General features: G+C 44.4%; 1 protein-coding gene across 4 annotated transcripts; it reads left to right on the top strand.

The window, feature by feature from the left end:
- The first annotated feature begins 1,828 nt into the window (after positions 1-1,828).
- Positions 1,829-20,159, top strand: DYNLRB1 (dynein light chain roadblock-type 1). Of its 4 annotated transcripts, none has more exons than XM_032858854.1 (4): positions 1,829-1,924; positions 10,438-10,513; positions 16,214-16,381; positions 19,801-20,159. In XM_032858854.1, exons 1-4 carry the CDS (start codon positions 1,922-1,924, stop codon positions 19,842-19,844), a joined length of 291 nt encoding a protein of 96 aa, XP_032714745.1. In that variant the 5' UTR covers positions 1,829-1,921; the 3' UTR covers positions 19,845-20,159. The 4 variants fall into 4 exon arrangements, with proteins under 4 accessions (XP_032714745.1, XP_032714748.1, XP_032714746.1 ...); XM_032858855.1 differs by lacking the exon at positions 1,829-1,924 and adding an exon at positions 2,195-2,279; XM_032858856.1 differs by lacking the exon at positions 1,829-1,924 and adding an exon at positions 2,344-2,364.
- The last annotated feature ends 1,943 nt before the right edge of the window (positions 20,160-22,102 follow it).

The following is a 22,102-nucleotide window of genomic DNA, read 5'->3' as shown; positions in this document are numbered from 1 at the left end:
TGCATAACACCAGAACAGAAATTGCTGTCACTCCCAGCCTATTTCGGTTATCAAGTCTGTTTGTCTGTAGGGCTCCTCTGTGGCCAGGACATTTGCGGGCAGGATTCCATGATCATCTTGCTATTTGGCTAGGAGAAGAGGGTCTTCAGTGAAGACCTCAGAAGGACAGTGTTTGTCCCTTATTAACAGGTTCCCATTAAGCAAAGTTGCTGTGGCAAGAGGGTTTCCTCAAGGCACCCCACAGGACAGGACCTTGAGAATTTGCAGTCATACCTACAAATCACCGAAAACACTCATTCTGGTATTTTTCCTCATGTAATTCAGACCTGTTCTTCTGTTTGTCTTCCCCATCCTAGCAACCAATACCACACCTATATTCACTTAGTCCCAGGACAACTATCAACATTTATTACTATGTCCCAATCTTGGTTAGATATGCCACATGGAACTGTCAGTATTCCTGGCCACTTTCAGGGATGATTATTTCTATTTTACAGATAGTAAAATGGAGGCTAAAAGTGATGAACTTGAGGCCATTCAGTGGCAAGAGTGCAAACTGGAATTCTGGATTGTGACTCCAAAGCCTACCTTCCTGCCTAAACGTTTATATTCTATTAATAGTAATGTTAACCTTGATCCTCTGATTAAGATGGTGTCTGCCCAGTTTTCTCACTTTAAAGTCGCTACTAGATTCTCTTTACATCCAGAGCCCCCCTGGAAGGAGCACATCCTTCCCTAATGGAGAGAGGCTACAGTGGAATGAAAAATTGGAGTTAGATTATCTGGGTTGAATTGAGGAACCTCCCCAGGAATGTAACCTTAAGCCAGTCAAATGAAATTTCCTCAATACTAGAAAGTTTACTGACAGACCTGTTCCTCTCCCCTTACAAGGGCCTAAATAATTCGTTCCTTGCAGATAAATTGCTTTCCTTTTTTTTTTTTTTTAAGATTTTATTTATTTGACAGATCACAAGTAGGCAGAGAGAGGAGGAAGCAGGCTCCCCGCTGAGCAGAGAGCCCAATGCTGGACTCTATTCCAGGACTCTGAGGTCGTGACCAGAGCAGAAGGCAGAGGCCTAAACCACAGAGCCACCCAGGCACCCCAAATTGCTTTTCTTTCTTATGCCCCCTCTCTGTAAAAGTCTGTATTGCTCAGTAGAGCTTCCCTCTATTTACTTAGATGCCGGATTCATCACTCGTGTTTATAAAGCCAATTAGAGCTTCGAATTTATGCCATCAAATTTTTTTTTCTAACAAAGGCAAAAGAACAAAAAATAGGACAAGAGGAAGGCTCCCCCCTTTTAAGAGTGAGAAAATAAGGGAACACAAAGATGTAAAGTGGTTTCTCCAAGGTAACCCAGAAGTGGGGCTGAAACCGCCATACTTCCAAGCTAGCCCTGTCCACTCCATCTGAGAACCTACTTGGAATATTCCCAAAGTGGTTGCTCTAGTGACCCCAGAGACGCATGACTCCGGTCCCACTACCCGACTTTACTGTGCTTTGGGTGCATTTTGGCACCGCGCCTCATTTTTGCCTTAATGAGGGTGCAAAAGGGGTCTCAGCAACCCCCCACCTCGCCTTCGTATTCGCCCACTACCGTCCACCCAGGAATTCCAGAGCCAGCTCGGACCTCGGTTGAGTTGAAATCCTCTTCTGACACCACTAACTAGCATCTTTCGGCACACAAGGAGTTGTGAATTTCCCACAGCTGAAGAGCTCCTCTGCTCTTCACTTTCGGACAGCGCCTGGTAAATTCCCTACAAGCCCTGAGGGAGCTAAGACCCGCCTGTCTACCCGTGCTACACTTGCTCCTGATAGGCTGCCAGAGCTGTCCGTCTTGACAGGGTCTGTGCGCAGGCGCGGAGAGGTACCGGGACTGGATAGAGTGCCGGCGTCGCGGAGCTACCCGTTCGTTTAGAGATGGTGAGTGTCCGCCTGGAGCTCGTGGCTAGCGGCCGGAAGATGGCCGAGCACGGCCGCCCACCACCCTGCGCCTGGCCTTCCATCCTCCGGAGGCGTCTCAGAGTGCCGGCCTGGGAATCCGCGGGGCTGGGCGTGGTTGGGCCGGAGCTGACTGGAGGGCGGAACCCGGGCGGTGCAGGCCTCTAGACCCGGATTGAGGGGACAGAGGGGACCGAGGTGGGGCCACCGGATCCTGCTGACCCTTGCCCGGAAGCAGGAGCTCGGGCCTCGGCGAGGGTCTGACGGAGATGCGGAGGCGGTCCCACAGGCTCCTGCATCCTAGCGTCCCGGGCCTTGTTGCGCGATAACAATAATGGTAATGTTTCCGGGGAGCTTTATTTGTGTCAGTCACTGCTTAAGCGCTTTCCGTACCTTGGCTCTCCTCACCCCAGCTCTGTGAGGTAGGTGCAACCATTATCCCCATTTGACATACGTGGAGTCTGAAGCCGAGTCAAATTAAATGCCTTGCCTCAGGAAATGGCGGAGGTTGATTTGAACCCAGGAAGCTTGACTGACGCCTTTCTGTTCCTGTGGTTCTTTCGAGCGTCTGGAACTTGGTGCATGAATCAGAAATTGGGGGGATCCACCCTTGGGCATCCCAAAGTCTTGCTGGCAGGAACTTTATGCCTTTGGCTCTTTATGCCTTTGTCGGTTTGTTTTCCCGTGGTTTTTATCCTCCCTACTTGTAGAAAGCTTGAAAAGATTTCTGAAATGTTAAGGTCAAAATTTTATTTAAAAATGTAAAGCCCACAATAAAAATGGCAAAGGAAAAAGGGACAGTGCCATGACCTAGAGGCAAACATTTGTAATTAGAAGCCATAGCCTAATCTTTCTGTCCTCAGTTCTCACTTTATATAGTTTAGTTCCTATTGAATGTACAGTTGTGGACTCTGCTTTTTTCATTTATTATTACACCACAAAGAATGTGTTAACGTTCCGAAAAACATGTAGTAATTACTTTGAACATATGTAACTTCATCTTTCACATCACTTTTTAAAGTGTAAAAAAAATTAACCTGCACACAGTAAGAAAAATTAATCTGAAAGGATCTGACTGAAAAATAAATCTCCCACCCCTGATCCCCAGCCTCAGTCGCCAGAGTTGAAAGTTAGTTTCTTATACCTCTACATGCAAATACCGTTCTGTGTATGCTCCCTCATCTTCTGACACAAATGGTAGCTTACTGCAACTAGTACCATGCTACTGTGTTTTTACTTATAAAAGCAGAACGTATTTAGATGTACATTTTAAACAATTCAAGCAGTTTCAAAGTAATGTAGAAAGTGCATGTGGTCCCCATGTCACTCCCCTATGATAAATGACTGTTGGCAGTTGGGTGTGTTTCCTCCTAGATTTGATTAGTGCATACGCACATTCACATATAAGCTGTTTATTACATGACACTAGAACATTTATGTTTCTAGGTATTAAGTTTACTTTAGGCTATACATAGGAAAAGATATCTCGTTCTAGAGCTTACTCTGTTCACTTAAAAATACCAAACATTTTTCCATGGCAGTATATACAAATCTTCATTCTTTTTAAGGACTGTATAATATTCCATTGCAGTAACTACATTTAGGTGACTTACAGTTTTTCATTCTAGTCAGTGCTGCAGTAACTATTATCTTTTTTTTTTTTTTAAGATTTATTTATTTGAGAGAGAGAATGCAAGTGAGGGGAAGGGGCAGAGGGAGAGAGAATTCTCAAGCAGACCCCACTCAGCATAGAGCTGGATTCTGGTCTCCATCCCAGGGCCCTGAGATTATGATGTGATCCGAAATCAAGTGTCAGATATTTTTACTGAGTCACCCAGGCACCCCTGCAGTAACTGTTGTCTGTGTGTGTGTGTTCATGCTAGTGTCTATGTAGGATATAGGGTGGATTCCTAAAGGTGTTACTTCTGGCATGCATATTTTATAGTTTGGTAGAAACTGCCAGATTGACCTTCAGAATGGTGATATAAAAATCATAACACTATCTAGTTTTACTTCACCACAAAACTCTTTCCTTTTTTTTTTTTTTAAGATTTTATTTATTTATTTGACAGAGAGAGATCAAAAGTAGGCAGAAAGGCAGGCAGAGGGGGAGGGGGAAGCAGGCTCCCTGCTGAGCAGAGAGCCCAATGCCGGGGCGCCCGATCCCAGGACCCCGAGATCATGACCTGAGCCAAAGGCAGAGGCCCAACCCACTGAGCCACCCAGGCGCCCCTACACAAAACTCTTCTCATCTGATGATTGCTACATCATCTTTGTGATCTGTTATTTTTAATGACTACATAATAGTAAAATAGCTGTACCATAATTTGTGAAACCATTCCCCTGGTGTACATTTGGGTTGCTTCTAGTTCTTCATTAGTTGAGATGATGCTGTGATGAGTACTTCTGTATGTGTAGAATTTATTTTTCTTTTTTAAAAAAATTATTAGATTATTTCCTTAGGAAAAATCCTCAGGGAAAAAAACTTCTGAGGCCAAGGGACCAAAACTTATGGGTCTTGCAGTAGTGTTGTCCTGTCACTTTCCCAAAAGGTCAAATTGCCTTTGTACCAGCTTTGCCATAACTGCTAGATTTAAAATCACTTCATCATTGCTACAATTTTTCATTTTTTAAGGAATGAAATGAAATGTCTCTTGTTTTTCAGGAAACTGAACATTTTTCTATATGTTTGTAATTTCTCTTAGGTATATTTTCTACTAGTATCCTTTTTGCCCACTTAACTTTTAGACTATTTTTCTTTTCTTTTAAGATTTTATTTATTTATTTGAGAGAGAAGGTGAAAGAGAGCAAGAGATCATGAGTAGGAGGGAAGGGTAGAGAGAGAAGCAGATTCTCCCCTGAACAGGGAGCCTGATGCAGGACTCAATCCCAGGACCCTGGAATCATGACCTGACCTGAAGGCAGATGCTTAACCGACTGAGCCCCCCGGGCGCCTCCAGACTTTATTTTTCTTAATCATTTTGTGTGATGTTTTGGAATTACTCTTTCGTTATATTAGATACAGATTTTTTTTTGTTTTGATTTATTTTTGTTTTATACAAAGTATAATACTTATGCTTAGGAGTCAGATTGGTCAGTTTCTTTGTGAATCATTTGCTCCTGATGATTATTCCTCTTAGCTGAACCAATAAGTAATCCTGCTTATACTGCTACTTGTTTTTCCATCTGTCAACAGCATGTACCTGGGAACTAAAGAACCCGAAAGGTTTGTTTCTTGCCTGATGCAGACACCATGTTAGTGCTACCTACAACCCAGAATGCAGAAGATACCAGTTGGGCTCTCTCTAGGAGCAGGACAGGAAGTTGGAGATGTGAGCCAACCCTGGGAGACTGCATATCCACCCAGGCAGATCTGGGACCAGTTGGCTAGCTCGGCAGGAACGACAAACCTTGATCTAGAGCTGGCAATACCTGGATGCCTGCCTAGGACTGTCCTTTCCTATCTGTAAATGTCCCTGTTGCTACTTGTGGCTTTTTGGTAACATTATTTTTTCTTCTTGGCTCTTTTAGGGCTGAACTTGAGGTTTGTTTAAAGCAGTTTCTCCTGAACCCAGATCAGTAGCTGGTGCTCTGCTCTCCTGGAGACCCCTCACTAGACCTCATGATCCCCAACTCACCCAGACCTAGCCCCATCCTACTGGTTGGGATCATGTTGGAAAAGACTATTCTCTAGTCTTACAGAAAACTATTTTTATTATATTTAACTATATACTTGACCAAAGTCTAATATTTCTAACATACAAAAGTTTTTGAAAATCAGTAGATATGTGGAAAAATCTAAAGACTTAAAAATGAGAGATGTAAACAATGTTTCATTTCAATTTCACTGATAAGTCTTAAAAATTAAAGAAAAGTTGACTTTCTGTTACATGATTTTCGCCTATCAAATTAACAAAGAATCAAAAAACATGGGCAGTATTAGCCCTCTCCATTCTTTAAACATGCCAAGCTTGTTTCCACTTCACTGCCTTTGCTTTCAGTCCTTTGCCTGGAGTGCTTTCTTTCTCATAATTTAGTTCTTCGCTTAAAGATTACAGCTTCAGGTGTTCCAGACCATACTAGCTGAAGTACATTCCTCTGCCCCCAGCCCTGTCCCTGTACCCTTCAAGAATCATGATTACTTGTTTTCTGAATGTCTTTTCACCATCAGCCATCAAAAAAAAAGAAAGGAAAGAAAGAAAGATCGATCTAGGGGCACCTGGGTGGCTCAGTCAGTTAAGCGCCTGCTTTCAGCTCAGGTCTTTATTCCGGTGTTCTGGGATCAAACACATCTGAGCAGGGAACCTGCTACTCCCTTTTCCTCTGCCCTTCTGCTTCTGCTCTCTCTCTCACACACACTTGTGCTTGTTCTCTCTCAATTTAATAAACAAAAATTTTAAAAAAGAAAAATGAATGTCTCTTCACCAGAATGTTAGCTCCCTACGGCAGGGACCTCATCAGTTGTGATCAGTGGTATATTCATCTCTTCTGTTGACCTGCTGTGTGTCTTTAGGCACAACTTCTCCTTTCTGAATCTCCATTTCCTCATTGTAAAATGGAGATCCCACTAACCATGGAAGGTTCAGATGAGAGAGGTGTCTGAAAACATTCATCCCAATATCTGACTTATAGCAGGTACTGAGCAGGTTAATGTATAATGGTATGTCCTCCCTTTCTTGTGTGTGTTTTCTTTTAAGCAGCCAGGTCTTGGTCGAGGTTAAATATAGGATCACCTAAACCCTAGCTCTTGTTTACCCTGGGTACTGTAAGGCCTTGCCCCCACCCCATACTTGAAAAGGTTGATTTTTGTAAAACATGGTTGTAGAAATGCTTTTTATTTGTTCCTTAAGTATTTACTGAGTCTATACTGTGCCAGGTAGTGGGGCTCTAAAGTTGGGGTTCTTGTTCCTGGGGTGCTTTGGGTCTAGGGGAACACAGATAGTTACATCCCAATGTGGTATGTGCTGTGAAGGCAGGGTGAAGGGTACCCAGGAGAGGGGAGAAGGTCTCCCACAGAAGACTCATGAGCTGCATCCAAAGAGTCGGGAATTAGTTACATCAAGCAGTGAGTGCAGGAGTGAAGGTTGCTTCCTTCAGAGGAAGCAGTACTTGTCTGGACCCAGGCTCAGGCAGGCTGTGCTTGCCCCCTACAGTCTGTTCTCCACAGAGCAACCAGACCCATTGTTTTGAAACATCAGATCTTGTCACTCCTCACCTCAAAACCTGCTAGTGGCTCCCCATAACATCCCCATTAAAAACCAAAGTCATTGCTGTGGTCTACCAGACCCACTGAAATCAAATCTGACCCTGGCTACCTCTGTCATCTGGCCGCCTGCTGCTCACTGCACTTCAGCCACACTGGCTCCTTTGAGCCCTGAAGTATGTTAACCTCGGGGCTCTTGTACTTGCTCTTTATGCGGTCTGGAATGCTCTCCTTAGAAATCCACATTAGCTTCCTCATTTTCTTCATTCCGGTCTCTACAGCTATCATCTTGGTGAGGTCTTCTCTGACCACCTTATTTAAAATTGCCTGCCTGGGTGGCTCAGTTGGTTAGGCATCTGCCTTCAGCTCAGGCCATGGTCTCAGGGTCCTGGGATTGAACCCAACGTCGGGCTCCTGCTCAGCCTGGAATCTGTTTCTCCCTTTGCCCCTCCCCCAACTTGTGCGCACATTTTCTCTCTCTCTCAAATAAATAAAATATTTTTAAAAGAATTGCCATCAACCCCTTCATTCCAGAGACCACTTCCCTACTGTATCCGACTTTATATTTTACTTGGTTAATGTCTGCCCCTTCCCCTAGGTCAGCTTCACGAGGGCAAGGGGTTTTTTTTTGTTTTTTTTTTAGATTTTGTTCAATATAGCAGCCTCAGGCCTAAAACAATGTCTGGCACATAGAAGGTATCGACATACCTGACATAGGGCTGAAATGAATAGGAGTTAAGAAGTATTCATCTCTTTCATTTCAGCTCAACTTTCCAGCCTCCAGGGAATATTTCAGACCTCTATTCTGACACCTTTGGTTTTAGCTTTCTTTCTCTTCCCTAGGTTGATTGAACATTGAGCTGTCAGTGTTGAGCGTGTCAGAGCACTACGGTGTCCCCATATTAGAGATCTCTTTCTTGGATACACAGAGAAGGGTTAAAAAAATGTTTGGGTTTAGATTTTTTTTTTTTTTTCAGTTTTTTCATTTATTTTAGAGAGAGAGAGCACGAGTTACAGGAGGGGGAAAGGAAGAGGGAGAAAATCTCAAGCAGACTCTGCGTTAACTTACCGAGCCTGACGCAGGGCTCAATCCCATGACCCTGAGGTCATGACCTAAACCAAAACCAAGAGGCAGATGTTTAACCAACTGAGCTACCCAGGCACCCCCAAAAAATGTTTTTATTTTTATTTATTTTTTTAAGATTTTATTTATTTATTTGACAGACAAGAGATCACAAGTAGGCAGAGAGGCAGGCAGAGAGAAAGGGAAGCAGGCCCCTCACGGAGCAGAGAGCCCGATGTGGGGCTTGATCCCAGGACGCCAGGATCATGACCTGAGCTGAAGGCAGAGGCTTTAACCCACTGAGCCACCCAGGCGCCCCCCAAAAATGTTTTTTAAATAGAAACAATGTAATGGAGTAAAAAGAGGCTGTTTTGGAAAAGAAAAAAAAAGAAAAGAAAATCTTATCTACAATTCCCTGCGCTCAATGTGGCTTTTATTTTTTTCAGAGTCCTAGCTTGCTTGTTTTCACATGGGTGCCCTCATCAAGCACTTTATTTTTGCATTTAGCTGTTTTCACTTAATGTTATATCATGAACTTTTTGTGGTGATATAAATATTCTGATTACCATTGTTAATATGTATATTATATTCCTATGACGAGACATTCTATAATTGAATTGGCTTTTCTCCTAATTATTGGGCACTTTTGCCTTTCTGTATTTTGCGACTGCACTTGTCACAGCAGCAAACATCTTGCTGTATTCTTCTTTTAAGTTATTTCCTTAGGATGAGTTTCAGGAAAGTTACCAGGTCAGATCGAGTACTGTGTAATACTGACCACTATTGTACTTTACCCCCTCCTCTCCAAAATAGTATTTAATAGCAGCTCAGTGAAAGTCTTGAATGAATTATGACCTCATACATTCATGACCCACTGTATTATACTCATGTCCACAGAGCTAGCCCTGTCCTTTTACTCAGACTCCAGATTTATGACGTGTTAGGCTATTTGCCATCTCATAGGAAGAACTTGTTTGCTCTTCTCTCCAGCATTTCAGTATTCTTATATCATTGGGGAGTGGGTGGTAGTGACTGGATTGTCAGCTTTTTTCCTACTAGAAAAACAATAATTCATTGTGCTCTCTCCATCACTGTTTAGAAGCTCCTCCCCTTCAGGCCAACTCATTAGCCCTTGGGGGTGGGGAACCACTTCCTTTAGGTTGGTTGATGGCATCTGTTTTCAACATAGTCTGACTCACCCTTTGAGTAGCTTCTGCCTGGATTCTGGACTGGTCTGGAAGGGACCTCTTAAGAACAAGCACACTTTAAGGGCAGTTTCCATCCACAGAGTTAGGCCTAGTTCAGTTAAGCAGCTTTTTATTGAGCACCTGTTGTGCAGAGCATTGTAGAAACTCTTTAAGTAAACCAGTACCTAGTGCATTCCTAGAGGGGTACAGTCAAGAGTTTGGGGAGTCAGAACTGGGCAAAGACTCCAGAGTTGGGGATCAGTAAAAGCTTCATGGAAGAGGTAATGTTTTAGATGGCCTAGAAGAATTTATTGGGTTTCCTTGTTAGGGTAAAAAAGATTTGGAGATAAGGAGGTATAGGTGTGAAGATGGAGAGTTGAAGGAAGGGTAAAAGAGATGGCAGTGATAATAACATAAAAGGCCTGGCATGATAGGGTGAGGGCCCAAAGGCCATGTGCTAGTTTCTGGAGAATCAGGATTAATGAGCCCCTTCCCCAGGCACATTTTCTGTGTCTATGTACCATGTGTCACACTGTCTCAGATGCTAGCTTACTAAGTCACCAAGTTTATCCTCATGGAGTCATTTTCTTCCTTTGGAATATTTTCATTTGTGCTGTTTGGGCCACGAATGACAACTTGGTCTCCTTCCTAGTAGACACCACTGTTTGGGTTTTTTCAAATCATCAGAGTCTGGTTCCCCCAGTGTCCCAAATATGAGAGTCATGGATGTGTCTGTACTCCCAAGAATGGTATTTATATTCTGCTCCCAAATAGCTAAGCCGGGAGGGGTAATAGTGCCTAGTGGGCAAAGAGCCAGGAGTAGCCACACCCCATGCTGGGGTTTGTAACAGATGGTTTAAGCCCTGGGGATGACCTAGGGACCACTCCAAACAGGCCTGGGGAGCTTTGAGGAGGTGCCATGTGCCTGGGTGTTACTTGTTTGTTACTGGAAGACAAATATGTGATTAATCTGCCAGGAGTGTGAGGGAGTCAGTCCACTCTTCCTGGCCCCTCCTAACCTGGGTCTTGTTCTCTCTGGCAGGCAGAGGTGGAGGAGACACTGAAGCGACTTCAGAGCCAGAAGGGAGTACAGGGCATCATCGTGGTGAACACAGAAGGTACACCCTCCCTTTGGCCATGACCTGCTCATAGGCAGACCCCAAGAAAACAGCCCAAACTTAGCATGACATTATTTACTAAGCCCCTTCATGTACAGAATCTAATTTTTATCTTCTCTTAAGCACTTCCAGTGTCCTAGCACTATTACTGGAATTCCAAAGTTTAAAAAAGGAAAAATTCACTCAATTCCACTGCTCTGACAGATCATACTTTTGACTGTGCCATGCTTTTCTAGCCCTTGCCCAGGTATATCTTTTCTTGGTCATAATTATTATAATTGTTATTCTTTTGCATATGTTCACTCATGAGTTTGTTTTTTGGCTTTTTTTGTCATGATTTACATAAGCAAAAATTTTAATTGCCAGTACAATGTTTATCAGCCATCCACCATTTATATGGTTTCTAATTTTTTTTTTTTTTTTTTTTTTTAAGTAAACTCTACCCCCAGCCTAGGGCTCAAACCCACAACCCTGAAATCAAGAGTTGCACAATCTACCCACTGAGCAGGCCAGGTGCCCCTGTTTCTACTTTTTCTGCTAGATAATACTCTGGTCAACTTCTTAATGCCTATAGCTTTTTCCTCCTTTGGGGGGAAGGGGGGTTGTGCGGAGTGCAGAGGGTGAAAGAGAATTCTAAGCAGGTTCCATGCCCAGCGCTGAGCCCAATGAGGGGCTCGATCTCACAAACCTGAGATCATGACCTCAGCTGAAATCAATAGTTGGATGCTTAACTGACTGAGTTACCCAGGCGCCTCTCACTCCTTTTCTATAGCATTATTTCAACAATTAGAAGAGTACGGATACTAATATTCCCAAACTGCAGTAGACATGGTGAAGAAAAGAACTAACATTTATCAAGCACTTGTTCTGTGCCAGGCTGCAGGCCATTGCTTTACAAGCATTTTGTTTCATTTATTCCGTAAAGCAGCCCTGTTGTCTCCATTTTGCAGTAGAGAGAACAGAGTCTAGAAATTTAATTGATTTTCCTGCCATTATAGAACCAAGATTGCAGGGGCGCCTGGGTGGCTCAGTGGGTTAACCTTCTGCCTCTGGCTCAGGTCATGATCTCAGGGTCATGGGATCCAGCCCCGCATCAGGATCTCTGCTCAGCAGGAAGCCTGCTTCCCCCTCTCTCTTCGCCTGCCTCTCTGCCTACTTTCGATCTCTCTCTGTGTGTCAAATAAAGAAATAAAATCTTAAAAAAATAAAAAAAAAAAACGAACCAACATTTCATGCTAAGTCTGTCTGAATGCACTTGTGCTCTCTCCCACACTGTACTGTGAAGAAACAGAGAGTAGCTGCTGGTCTGTAGCCCATTCAATGCTTAGGGTCACCCAGCTGGCCTCCCCCATTCTCTAGTGCTGTGCATTTAGTGAACTCTGATTTAAGAGCTCTGTGTGTATGTGATGTCATTCTAGCCCTTGTTTTTAGAAAGGCAGAATTCTCAATAATGCCTACTTACAGAGCAGAATGCAAGTCATCAAGGGTGAAAAAGTCGAAGTGACATGTCCTTAGTTAGAATGTTGTTTTCCAAGTTGTCAGACCCTGGCCAGCCCAATCCAGGCAGCGCATAGCGCATGCTCCCCAGCTTTGTCAAACTCTAATTAGGCCATGTGGTCAAAGCAGGCAGCAGGTTTGGGGTCCTCAGGACACTGTGGAAGCAGGAGCAACTTCTGGCTCGGGTCTGCCACTGCTCAGCTGGAGGGCCTGGGGCTTCCTCTGCCCTTCTTCAGACCTCAGCTGCCATAAGTGGAGTGATTGATTTGGGTAATCTCTTTTAGCTGCTTCTTACTCCAGGATCTGAAAGACTATTTGTATATCTCCTAGAGAGACTATCTTCTCAGACTGGGCATTTTTTCACCCCAAATGGGGGAGGATTAGGCCTCCATCAGTATTTGCAAGTCACAGGCTTCAGTTTTGCTTTAAAACTGCCCCCAAACCTGAGCTTTTTCCTTAGAATATAGAACCAACTGCTTACCTTTTGGATACTGATGGGCACTTCTTTTTTATACACTAATGTGGCAGTATTGCCCAGTGGGTAAGAACATAGAATGTGGAACCAGACTGCATAGGTTTGAATCCTGGCTCTACTTAATTTTTATCAACTGTGTGATCTTAGGCTGGTCACTTAACCTCTCTGTTCCAGTTTCCTTTTAAGGAAAGCTTTTAGAACAGTACCTGATGTAACTGCCATATAAATGCTAAAATTATTGCAAGTATTTATTTTTAATTTGTATCCCACTACAGAGCTCCCGCTTCAGTCTCTCATTTACATTTCACACCATGACCCTGCAAGGCAGGAATATTGCCCATTTTTCAATAAGAAACCCAGGGCTGAGAGAAATTAGGTGACATGTTCAAGGTCACCCACTTCTGGCTGTCGGTCGTCAGAACTCACTGCTCTATAGGGCCTTTAAGCTCTCTGGAAGCTTCCATGAAGGATGATTAGTTAGGGATTCCTATTACCCCCTCTAGGGCTTTCATACCCAAATGATTCAGCTCAGCTGCCTTTTCCTGCAGGATGCATTTCCTAACCACTCCAGCACTGAGTGACTGCTTTTGCTCCTGAACTAATGACATACCCTTATCCCAATCACTTACCAACCACCTGCCACTGCCTTTTGACATCTTTGCCTGGGCCAAATTTAAATGATGTTTCATAGTAAAAATGTGAATTTTAAGGGGAATTACCAAGAACTTAAGGAATATTCCATTCCATTTGTACCTCTTCTGACCCCCTTCCATCTTGTGCTGCTACCCACATAGGGCAACATAAAAGACTCAACTTGTAAGCTTTGAGGGCAGAGATTTGTCTCTTGTGTTCACTGCTGTATCCCTAGCACCTAGAACAATGTTGACACGTAGTAGGTGCTTAACAAATACAGTAATCCCCCCTTATCCATGGGGGTACATTCCAAAACCCCCAGTGAATGCCTGAAAACAGGATAGTGCTCAACCCTATGTGTACTATGGTTTCTCCTATATGTACATACTTATGATAAAGTTAAATTTATAAATAAAGCACAAGAAGAGATTAAGAACAAAACTAATAATAAAACAATTATGACAATATACTATAATAAAAGTTATGTGAATGTGGTCTCTCAAAATACCTTATTATATTGTATTCACCCTTCTTGTAATGACGTGCGATCCTAAAATTTCCTATGTGATGAAATGAAGTCAGGTGAATGACCTAGGCATTGTGAGGCAACAGTAGGCTACTATGGACCTGATCAGGAGAATCATCTGCTTCCAGAGTTGATGCAGGTAACTGAAACCATGGAAAGTGAAACCACAGATAACGCGGGGGATTACTGCCTCTGTTAAATATTGTTAATGTTTTTTACTGTTGATTGATGAATCTGGGTTTGGTGGGAGGACCTGGCTGTACAACCTTGGTCTTGATGGATCTAAGCCCCAAGTTAGAAATCATGCTCCCTAGTAACCAGCTACTTCTGCAGGCTGCACAGTCCGCATTTGTGAAGGCACAAGCTTGGAGGAGGTGACCTAATTGTTCGGCTCTCTGTGTGGTGTCCCCAGCTCTGACATCCTGTGAATCTGGACTTGATATCTTCTCCTTATTTGAAATGCTCTCCGGTTTTGGTCCCTGTCCCACCTCCTCACTACCTCGGTGTTTTCTTTTGCTTTTTAAAGTGAGCCAACAAGTGTTTAGCTTCTTGTCTCATTTGTACACCTGTCACTTAGTAGAAATGTGATCAGACTCATGACAGTATTTGAACTGCTGAAGGAGCCCTTGAGAGCACTTATTTATCATCTGCAATAAATGCTTAGTGAAGTCTCTTTAAGGACAATGGTGAGCAAATCAGACCTGGTCCTGGTCACTTCCATAATGGTGTGATATCAAACTCCAGAGGAAACAGCTCTGAAGGAAAATTGTGTGGGTGGGTGGTAGAATGGGGGCATTGACCACATCTGGAGGTGGGTAGATCCACCAGAAAATGGACACCTGAGGGACCAGTGGGAATTATGAGAGAATGGGGAAGGAAGGAAAGTTCCAGGCAGAGGGACCTGAGAGAAGATGGCCTTGTGGTATATAAGAAGAGGTTAAGAGTTTTGATCATCCAGACTTTGCCAGGCCTTGACATTGGCCCCTCAAGTTACCTGGGGGATGGAATTTATTTTGTACTGATGATGGTAACAAGCCAACATTATGTTTGTACTCTTGCTAAACATTCTTAAGTGGACTAGCTGTATTTAATCCTCACAGCACAAGCATTATTTTACAGATGAAGAAACAGAGGCTTGAGAGGTTAACTCACTTGTGTAAGGCCACATAGCCACCCCAAGGGGTAGAGCTAGGGTGTAAGTCCAGGTCATCAGATTTCAGAGTTCCTACTCAGTCATCACCGCAGCTGCTCATACGCCATCCTTAGGAAGATTCTGCTATGGAGTGAAGCCTCAGGGGGCCCTGGTGGGCACATTGTTGCCATCCAGGACCCAGTAGCAGCCCTAGTTAACTAGTTGTCTTGTCGCTTATAGGCAAATGATCACTACAGTCTGTCTTCATGACTTCACTTGGCTCAGAACAGCCTCTGACTCAGCTGCTTCTCTTGCTATTATGTCCTCTTTTGCCCACACTTATGTTCCTGTGCCCTAAGAAGACAAGATTGGGCCAGTTTCTTGCCATCTGTGAGTAGGCCTGAGGGTAATTGCCTTTGGCCAGTCCTTAAGCTGGTCACTTGTGGGCCAGACCAGCAGGGTCATGGGCACCCGTATCTGGCCACTTATGTGTGAGGAGTCATTTGTGCCACATTCATCACAAATGCCTGTCAGCTTAAGGCTTCCTCCGTGGAACCTTCTGCTGATAGGTCACGGTGATTCAGAGGCACCTGATGATTAAGTTGTGTCCTGAGTTGGCTCAAGCTGAGCCCCATTTTTCACCTCCATGATGATAGGCACTGACTAGTAAGGGAGGTCCTTTTAATAGTTCATTGAAAGGAAACAATCTTCAAAACAGAAAAGGCTTGGTACACAATGGTGTTCACGGCATAGTAATTAAGTAAAAAAAAAAAAAAAATCCAGCCTATGTACCAACAATAAAGGAATGATTAATTCTGTGGAATGGCCAGTTGTGGGCTATTTGAAAGCAATAGCAATGCTGTTTACAAGTCTATACGCGGACAGAGAAACACACTTTAATTTGAGGGACACGATCATGTGTGTAGACATGTGTTTATAACTGGGCCCTAAGCCTCCCTTGGTGGGAACTGGAGCAAAGCACCTAGTGATGGTAGTGTCTTGACACAGGCGACCTTTTTTTCTTCTTCCTACTTTTCAGTATTTACAAATTCACAAGAGCTGTCCTCTTTATTCAGGTTCTAAGTATTCTGAATGATAGTCTCTCCTTTTATTGCTGGAAGCTAGTCAAGACAGTGCAGCCCTGTGGAAGGAGCCCAGCAGTGGAGCCAACAGGCCTGCATTTGAATCCTAGCCCCACTGCTTCTGTGCTGTGTGAAGGCTCAGCGCTTCTGTTGCCTCATTGGCAAGTGAAGATGGTGATTCCGGGCACTGGTGCTGCCGTGCTTAAAGCGCTCAGCACTGTGCCTGTCAAGCCCTCAGTAAATAGTGGCATTGGTTATTAATTGCTGGTCCAGTACTCTTGACTTAAGGGTGTGGGGTTGGGAACTGGGCAGAATGGGGCTCCAGCTTCCTACTCATTCCCTGCTCTCCCCTCAGGCATTCCCATCAAGAGCACCATGGACAATCCCACCACCACACAGTATGCCAACCTCATGCACAACTTCATCTTGAAGGCCCGGAGCACCGTGCGTGAAATTGACCCCCAGAATGACCTCACCTTCCTTCGAATTCGCTCCAAGAAAAATGAAATTATGGTTGCACCAGGTAAGAGGTCTTCCACATTCCCGCTTGGGAGCAGACTGTCACAGCATATTGTGGGTAGCTTATCAGGACAACTTGGCGCATTGGTGTCCCCATAGTTGCCATTGCGAGCCTGAAGAATAGAAGGTACAGAGTTGATTGCCTCACTGCCTAGCTAGTCTCTGGCTGGCATCCCCAACACATACTTATGCACTGTGACTCTAGGCCAGACCCTCTATTAGAGTCTAGGCCACAGAGGGGAATCGTGGTCTCATGGAACATAGAGGAAGGTGTGGTTAGGTCTTCTCAGAAAAGAGACATTTGAGCTGAATCTAGAAGGCACAGGAAAGAGTGTAACCAGGTTGGAGGGATGGGAAAGCGATGTTTGGAAGAAAAAGAATTCGGTGATTTGAAACCAAAGCACAAGACAAAAATATATGGTCATTTTATCCTTGAAAAAATATTAAATTGCCTACTTCTAAAGTGTTGTCCTGTCTCTCTGGGCCCTGTATGGCCAGCTTTTCCTCCACTGTTGGAACAAATTGCTGCTTTTGTTTCTTCTCATGCAGTGCTTTGCCTGTGTTTAAGAGCTGTGTAGGGGGTGTCTGGGTGGTTCAGTGGGTTAAGCCTCTCTGCCTTCAGCTCAGGTCATGATCTCAAGGTCCTGGGATCGAGCCCTGCATCGGGCTCTGTGCTCAGCAGGGAGCCTACTCCCCCCCCCTACCCGCCTGCCTCTCAGCCTACTTGTGATCTCTCTCTGTCAAATAAATAAAATCTTGTTGGGGGGTGGGAAGCTGTGTAGTACGAACTATACCTGTCTTTAGGTCTTAGGATCATTCACAGGATGATGAAATGCGCCTCCTGGGAGGAGCCTGGAAGGACCGGGCCACAGAAGGGAACATCAGGGCCACCTGTCATGGCCTGCATTTCCTCACTCACAGACCGGAGTGAGTGATGGACAGATTAATTGTCCAGGACTATTTTTATATTATTACTTCTGCTCCTCACCCTCTCTTTTTTTGGCTGGGCCACAAAGTTCAGTCTGCCTGTGATGACACAGGAAGGCTGCAGCACAGCTCGTCTAGCCCATCAGAATATGTGTGGGAAGGAATGAGGGGTGAGATGTTTGGTCCATTATCGAAGAGGCATCAGACACCAAACTTAGCTGTATGGACTTGACCCTGTGACAGTTTTTAAGCCAGGAGGCAATATGATTGTCTTTGGGGCCCAGATGAAGGAGGGTAATAGGGAGGCTGTGGATGCTGAGTGTCCTTGGACTTGGCAACACAGATGAAGAGGAAGCTGGCTGCAGAATTCTGGGGTCATTTGGTGGGTCACCCACCCCAGTAGCAGGACAGTGGTGGTTCTCTGCTCAGGCTTGTTCTGACCTTCCTGGCTGCTTAGAAGGATACAAAGGGGAGAACCATTGACCCAATCACAGGGGCTCACAGTTTCTGGATTTTGGTGCCAGAACTCTTGTGGGCAGGAGCCACTGTCCAGAGCCTCTGAAGCATTAGGACTAGATGACCTTGGGATTTCCATAGAGCTCAAGTCCCACGGGGATGGCCCCCAGCATAGAACAGGCCTAGTTGCTGCATGTTGAGGTGGGTCTTTATGGTACTATAATTAGCATTCCACACCATGGGAACAACTGGGAAGAGCCCTGCCCAGGAAGGAAGTCCAGTATCCCTTTCTTCCCACCTAATCTTTCTGGTTGATCAAAGCGAGAAGCTGCTTCCCTGACCACAAATAGCAACAGGTAGTTTCAGTTTGGTCTCTCCTATGTGTGCCAGTTTTCACCCCGTCCTGGCCCAGAACAGCCTGTGCGAAAAGATGTTTTAAGACAAACTTTTGATTTTCACTTGTTAACCTCACTAATACAAAGCCGAGTTAATACAGCATGATCAAACTTTAACACTCTGCTTCCCACAAAGCACTTGGAGTGATATTATTGAATTTAGAGCTTGATACTTGGAAGAAAAGACACTAGTATTGCTAATTGTGTCTGTTTTATTGGTGGCTTGTTAATTATTTCTACTTTTATTTGTAAGTGATTTTAACTTATACAGATTGCTTAGCCATGAAACTCTTAGTCATATAAAATCTGTTTCTTCCTATCTGCAACAGCCTGTCATCATGAGAAGAAGCAAACTTTAGGTTTGAATCAGCACACACAAAGCAGACAAGGCCAAGGTCCTGCCATTTCTCCCCTCTTCAGCAGAGGGCAGACCATAGGTGTGCAGAGCATCTGGGTCAAACCTAGCTAGCTGCCCAACCCTGCGTTTTTGCTCTGGCTTGGGCAAGTCACTTACCTCTCTGAGCTTCAGTGAGGTGGAAAACACTAGTGTTTGTCTCATGGAGTGATTTATTGAGGTACCAAATGAGAAGCGATTGGCCCAGGACTGGGCACATGGGAGCCTTGATAAATGTTTGTAGTTTAAGTGGGCCAAGTTTGAAATGCTCTGCTTCTCCAATCTCTACTAAAATAAAATGAAAAGCAACCTTAACTTAGTGGCTGTCCCAGAACCTGCAGCATCAGCATTACCTGGGAACTTGTTAAAAATGTAAATTCTTGGGGCGCCTGGGTGGCTCAGTGGGTTAAAGCCTCTGCCTTCGGCTCGGGTCATGATTGGGGTCCTGGGATCGAGCCTTGCATCGGGCCCTCTGCTCAGCAGGGAGCCTGCTTTCCGTCTCCCCCCCGCCCCCCCCCCCCGCCTCTGCCTGCCTCTCTGCCTACTATCTCTGTCTGTCAAATAAATAAAATCTTTTAAAAAAGTAAATTCTTTTAACTATACCATAATTAAAACTAAAAACTTGTTTAGGGGATGCCTGGTTGGCTTAGTAAGAGGAGCATGTGACTCTTGATCTTGGGGCGGTGAGTTTGAGCCCCACATTGGCTGTATCGAGAAATATGTAAGTAAATAAATAAATCAACAAAACTTTAAAAAAGTAAATACAAATTTAAAAATAAAAACTTAATTTAAAAAAAAACAATTTCTTCCGCTGTACTCCAGACCTACTGAATCCGAAGGGCTAGGGGCGGGGCCCAGTAGTGTTTGTTTTGAGCCCAGACCTCCAGGAAATTCATGTGCTCTCTAGTTTGAGAATCACTGCCGTAGGCCATTCATTTAAATTCTCTGAATCTGAGTTTTCCTACCCAGGAAACAGGCATGATACTCCTACCTCCCTGTTCATATAGTAGCATGAATACTAGAAAAGGGGTTGTGCTGCAGGCCATGGCTGCTGGGTGGGAGGGGCTTTGCTTTCCCCGGCAGCCACAGGGCAGAAGCCACCTTGGGAAGCGTGCAAGTTCATCTTCTGTTTTCCCAACAGTTGGAAGTAGCCTGAGCATTGGTGCTTTTTATGTTCCTTTCCCCTTTTATGGTTGGTAATTTTAATTTTAATGATTTAATGGTTTATTTTTTCATTTTTCTCTTTTGCAGATAAAGACTATTTCCTGATTGTGATTCAGAATCCAACTGAATAAGCCACTCTCTTGGCTTCCTGCGTCATTCCTTAATTTAATAGTCCCCAAGAATAATAATGTTAATCATGTCAACCGACTGGCAGGTGGAAATCACCTTAGGGCCTCCTTAGAGGATGCTCCAGTGACCAGTCATCAAAGTCATCCCTCTGCTGGCCAGTCACCCTTGAAATCTTGGGAGGGCCGCCTTTCCTCACATCCAGATTTTGGAGCAAGAGCTTTGAGCAGCCCACACCCTGCTTCCTTCTGACCTTCAGTTCACTTTATCACCCTTGGAAAAGGCTGTTTTTGTTTAACTAAAAATAACTGAAATGCTTACCCTGCTGTGTGTCTTTAAATACTAGGTTGAAAAGGCCTCCCTGCCTCCCTCTCTTCCTGTGTAATCGCGTGGTCTAAAGGCTGAGCCCTGCTCCTGCCTCCAGCCCCCATGGCAGATTGTATTTGCGGTTCAGAGAGGCCTGCTTCCTACTGTACCTGCGGCCACGCTTGCAGAGCAGAGTCCGGTTTATAATCTGTATCCTGGTTTCTGGGCCTCTAATCCCTAGCCGCCGCTCTTACCGTTTCCCACTCCCGCCAATGTTTTGAAAGATTTTTTTTTTCCTCTACTACACTGCACCAGGGATAGGAAAGGAGTGATATTTGTTGAGTACCCAGAATACACCAGCGTGTTATATACCTTGACTTATATCGTCCTCACAGTACCCTGAAGACAGTGTTAAAGCCATATTAAAGATGAGGAAACAGGGGACGCCTGGGTGGCTCAGTTGGTTAAGCGGCTGCCTTCGGCTCAGGTCATGATCCCAGCGTCCTGGGATCGAGTCCCACATCGGGCTCCTTGCTCCGCGGGGAGCCTGCTTCTCCCTCTGCCTCTGCCTGCCTCTCTGTCTGCCTGTGCTCGCTCACCCTCTCTTCCTCTGTCTCTGACAAATAAATAAATAAAAAATCTTTAAAAAAAAAAAAAAAAAAAAAGATGAGGAAACAGGTCTAGAGAATGACTTGCCCAAAGTTTCACAACTGTGGCAGTCTCTGATTCCAGAAGCTCTTTTTTTCTGCACCTTCTTCTCGGAATTCCCCAATGGTCCCCTTTATGAGTGAGCTCATAAACAGGTAAACATGTGCCTTCCTTCCCTTAGACTCGAGGTAGGTGGTCCCAGAACATAACTGCTACTCTGTGAGGCTGTAGGCCACCTGTCATCCCATAGCACTCTAGGATTTTCCTCCCAGGAACCATATATATTTATTTTTTGTATTAGGTTTTTCTTTTTGTCTTTTGTTTCTTGTTATAGAGGGAAAAAGATTCAAAACTTCATTATCCTTCATTCGCCAGAAGTAACCTTTGTCTACAGTGTTCTTCCATCTAGCAAAAATACTTCCTGAAATTTTCCAGTGAAATTTCCTTAATGGTATCAGGGGAGTAAAAGATGCACCCTTGGGAGCGTGGGGGTGTAGTTTATAAGGGCTGAGCAAAATCTTTTCAGAATCTCCCTTTTTAGTGGAAGAAATAGGGATTTTCCACTCCATAATATATCCATGCTTGTTTTAATATAGCAATAATACTTTCAAATAATTTTCCCCAAATCACCAAGGAAAACTGATTCTCTGGGAAAACATTGCAGATTTGCCCTGTCCCAGTGGGCTCAGGAAGCATAGCTGAGGAAGGAGGGATTGGAGGACCAGAGCCAAATGACCCTGGATCAGTAATGATCTCAGAGATTCAGTTTTAAAAGAAAGTGAGATATGGCCACTGTCATCTTCTTTGTTCTCAGAGGCTTCTGGAAGCCGGGATCTAAGTCTGAGGTTCCTGTGTCCTTGTCGCTTGAGTTCCTCCAAGAGGGATAACGGGGAAAGAAGGTCTGGTCAACATAAATTACCTGGTTGCAAAGTCGGGTTTCTAAAGGAGGAGAGGGGCTCTGTCCCTAGGAAAGGATGTGGTCTGGCTCCAGAGCAAGAGCTTGAAGACCTCACCCTCCTTTCTTCCCTTAGTCCTCCGACACCCTCGTTTGCCTTAAAATTCCTAAAACTTTCCTTCCAGGTCCTAAGTAAGGGTTTAGGCTTAGTCTGGCTTTGGGGAAAACAAGATGACTGCTGAACATATATTCTGCCTCCAAGTCCCCTGGGCTGTGGGATTTCTTCACACATGGGAAGCCCACTTTGGATGCATTCCAGTTGGTAATACAATGTGTAAAACTCGCTGGAGTCATCTTAAGGTGTAAAAACTTGGAAAAAAAAAAAAAGATATAAAAACTCGGTTTTTTTTACTT

This window comes from Lontra canadensis, unplaced genomic scaffold (assembly GCF_010015895.1).
Source record: "Lontra canadensis isolate GAN:19392208 unplaced genomic scaffold, GSC_riverotter_1.0 scaffold16, whole genome shotgun sequence".
Taxonomy (NCBI): Eukaryota; Metazoa; Chordata; class Mammalia; order Carnivora; family Mustelidae; genus Lontra; species Lontra canadensis.
This window is presented reverse-complemented; position numbering and strand designations above follow the sequence as displayed.

Bases quoted from the DNA above. Each gene is read 5' to 3' on its own strand.
- DYNLRB1 (XM_032858854.1), top strand. The intron at 10,514-16,213 runs GTACACCCTCCC...CTCTCCCCTCAG, and splicing joins CATCGTGGTGAACACAGAAG to GCATTCCCATCAAGAGCACC. The intron at 16,382-19,800 runs GTAAGAGGTCTT...TCTCTTTTGCAG, and splicing joins TGAAATTATGGTTGCACCAG to ATAAAGACTATTTCCTGATT.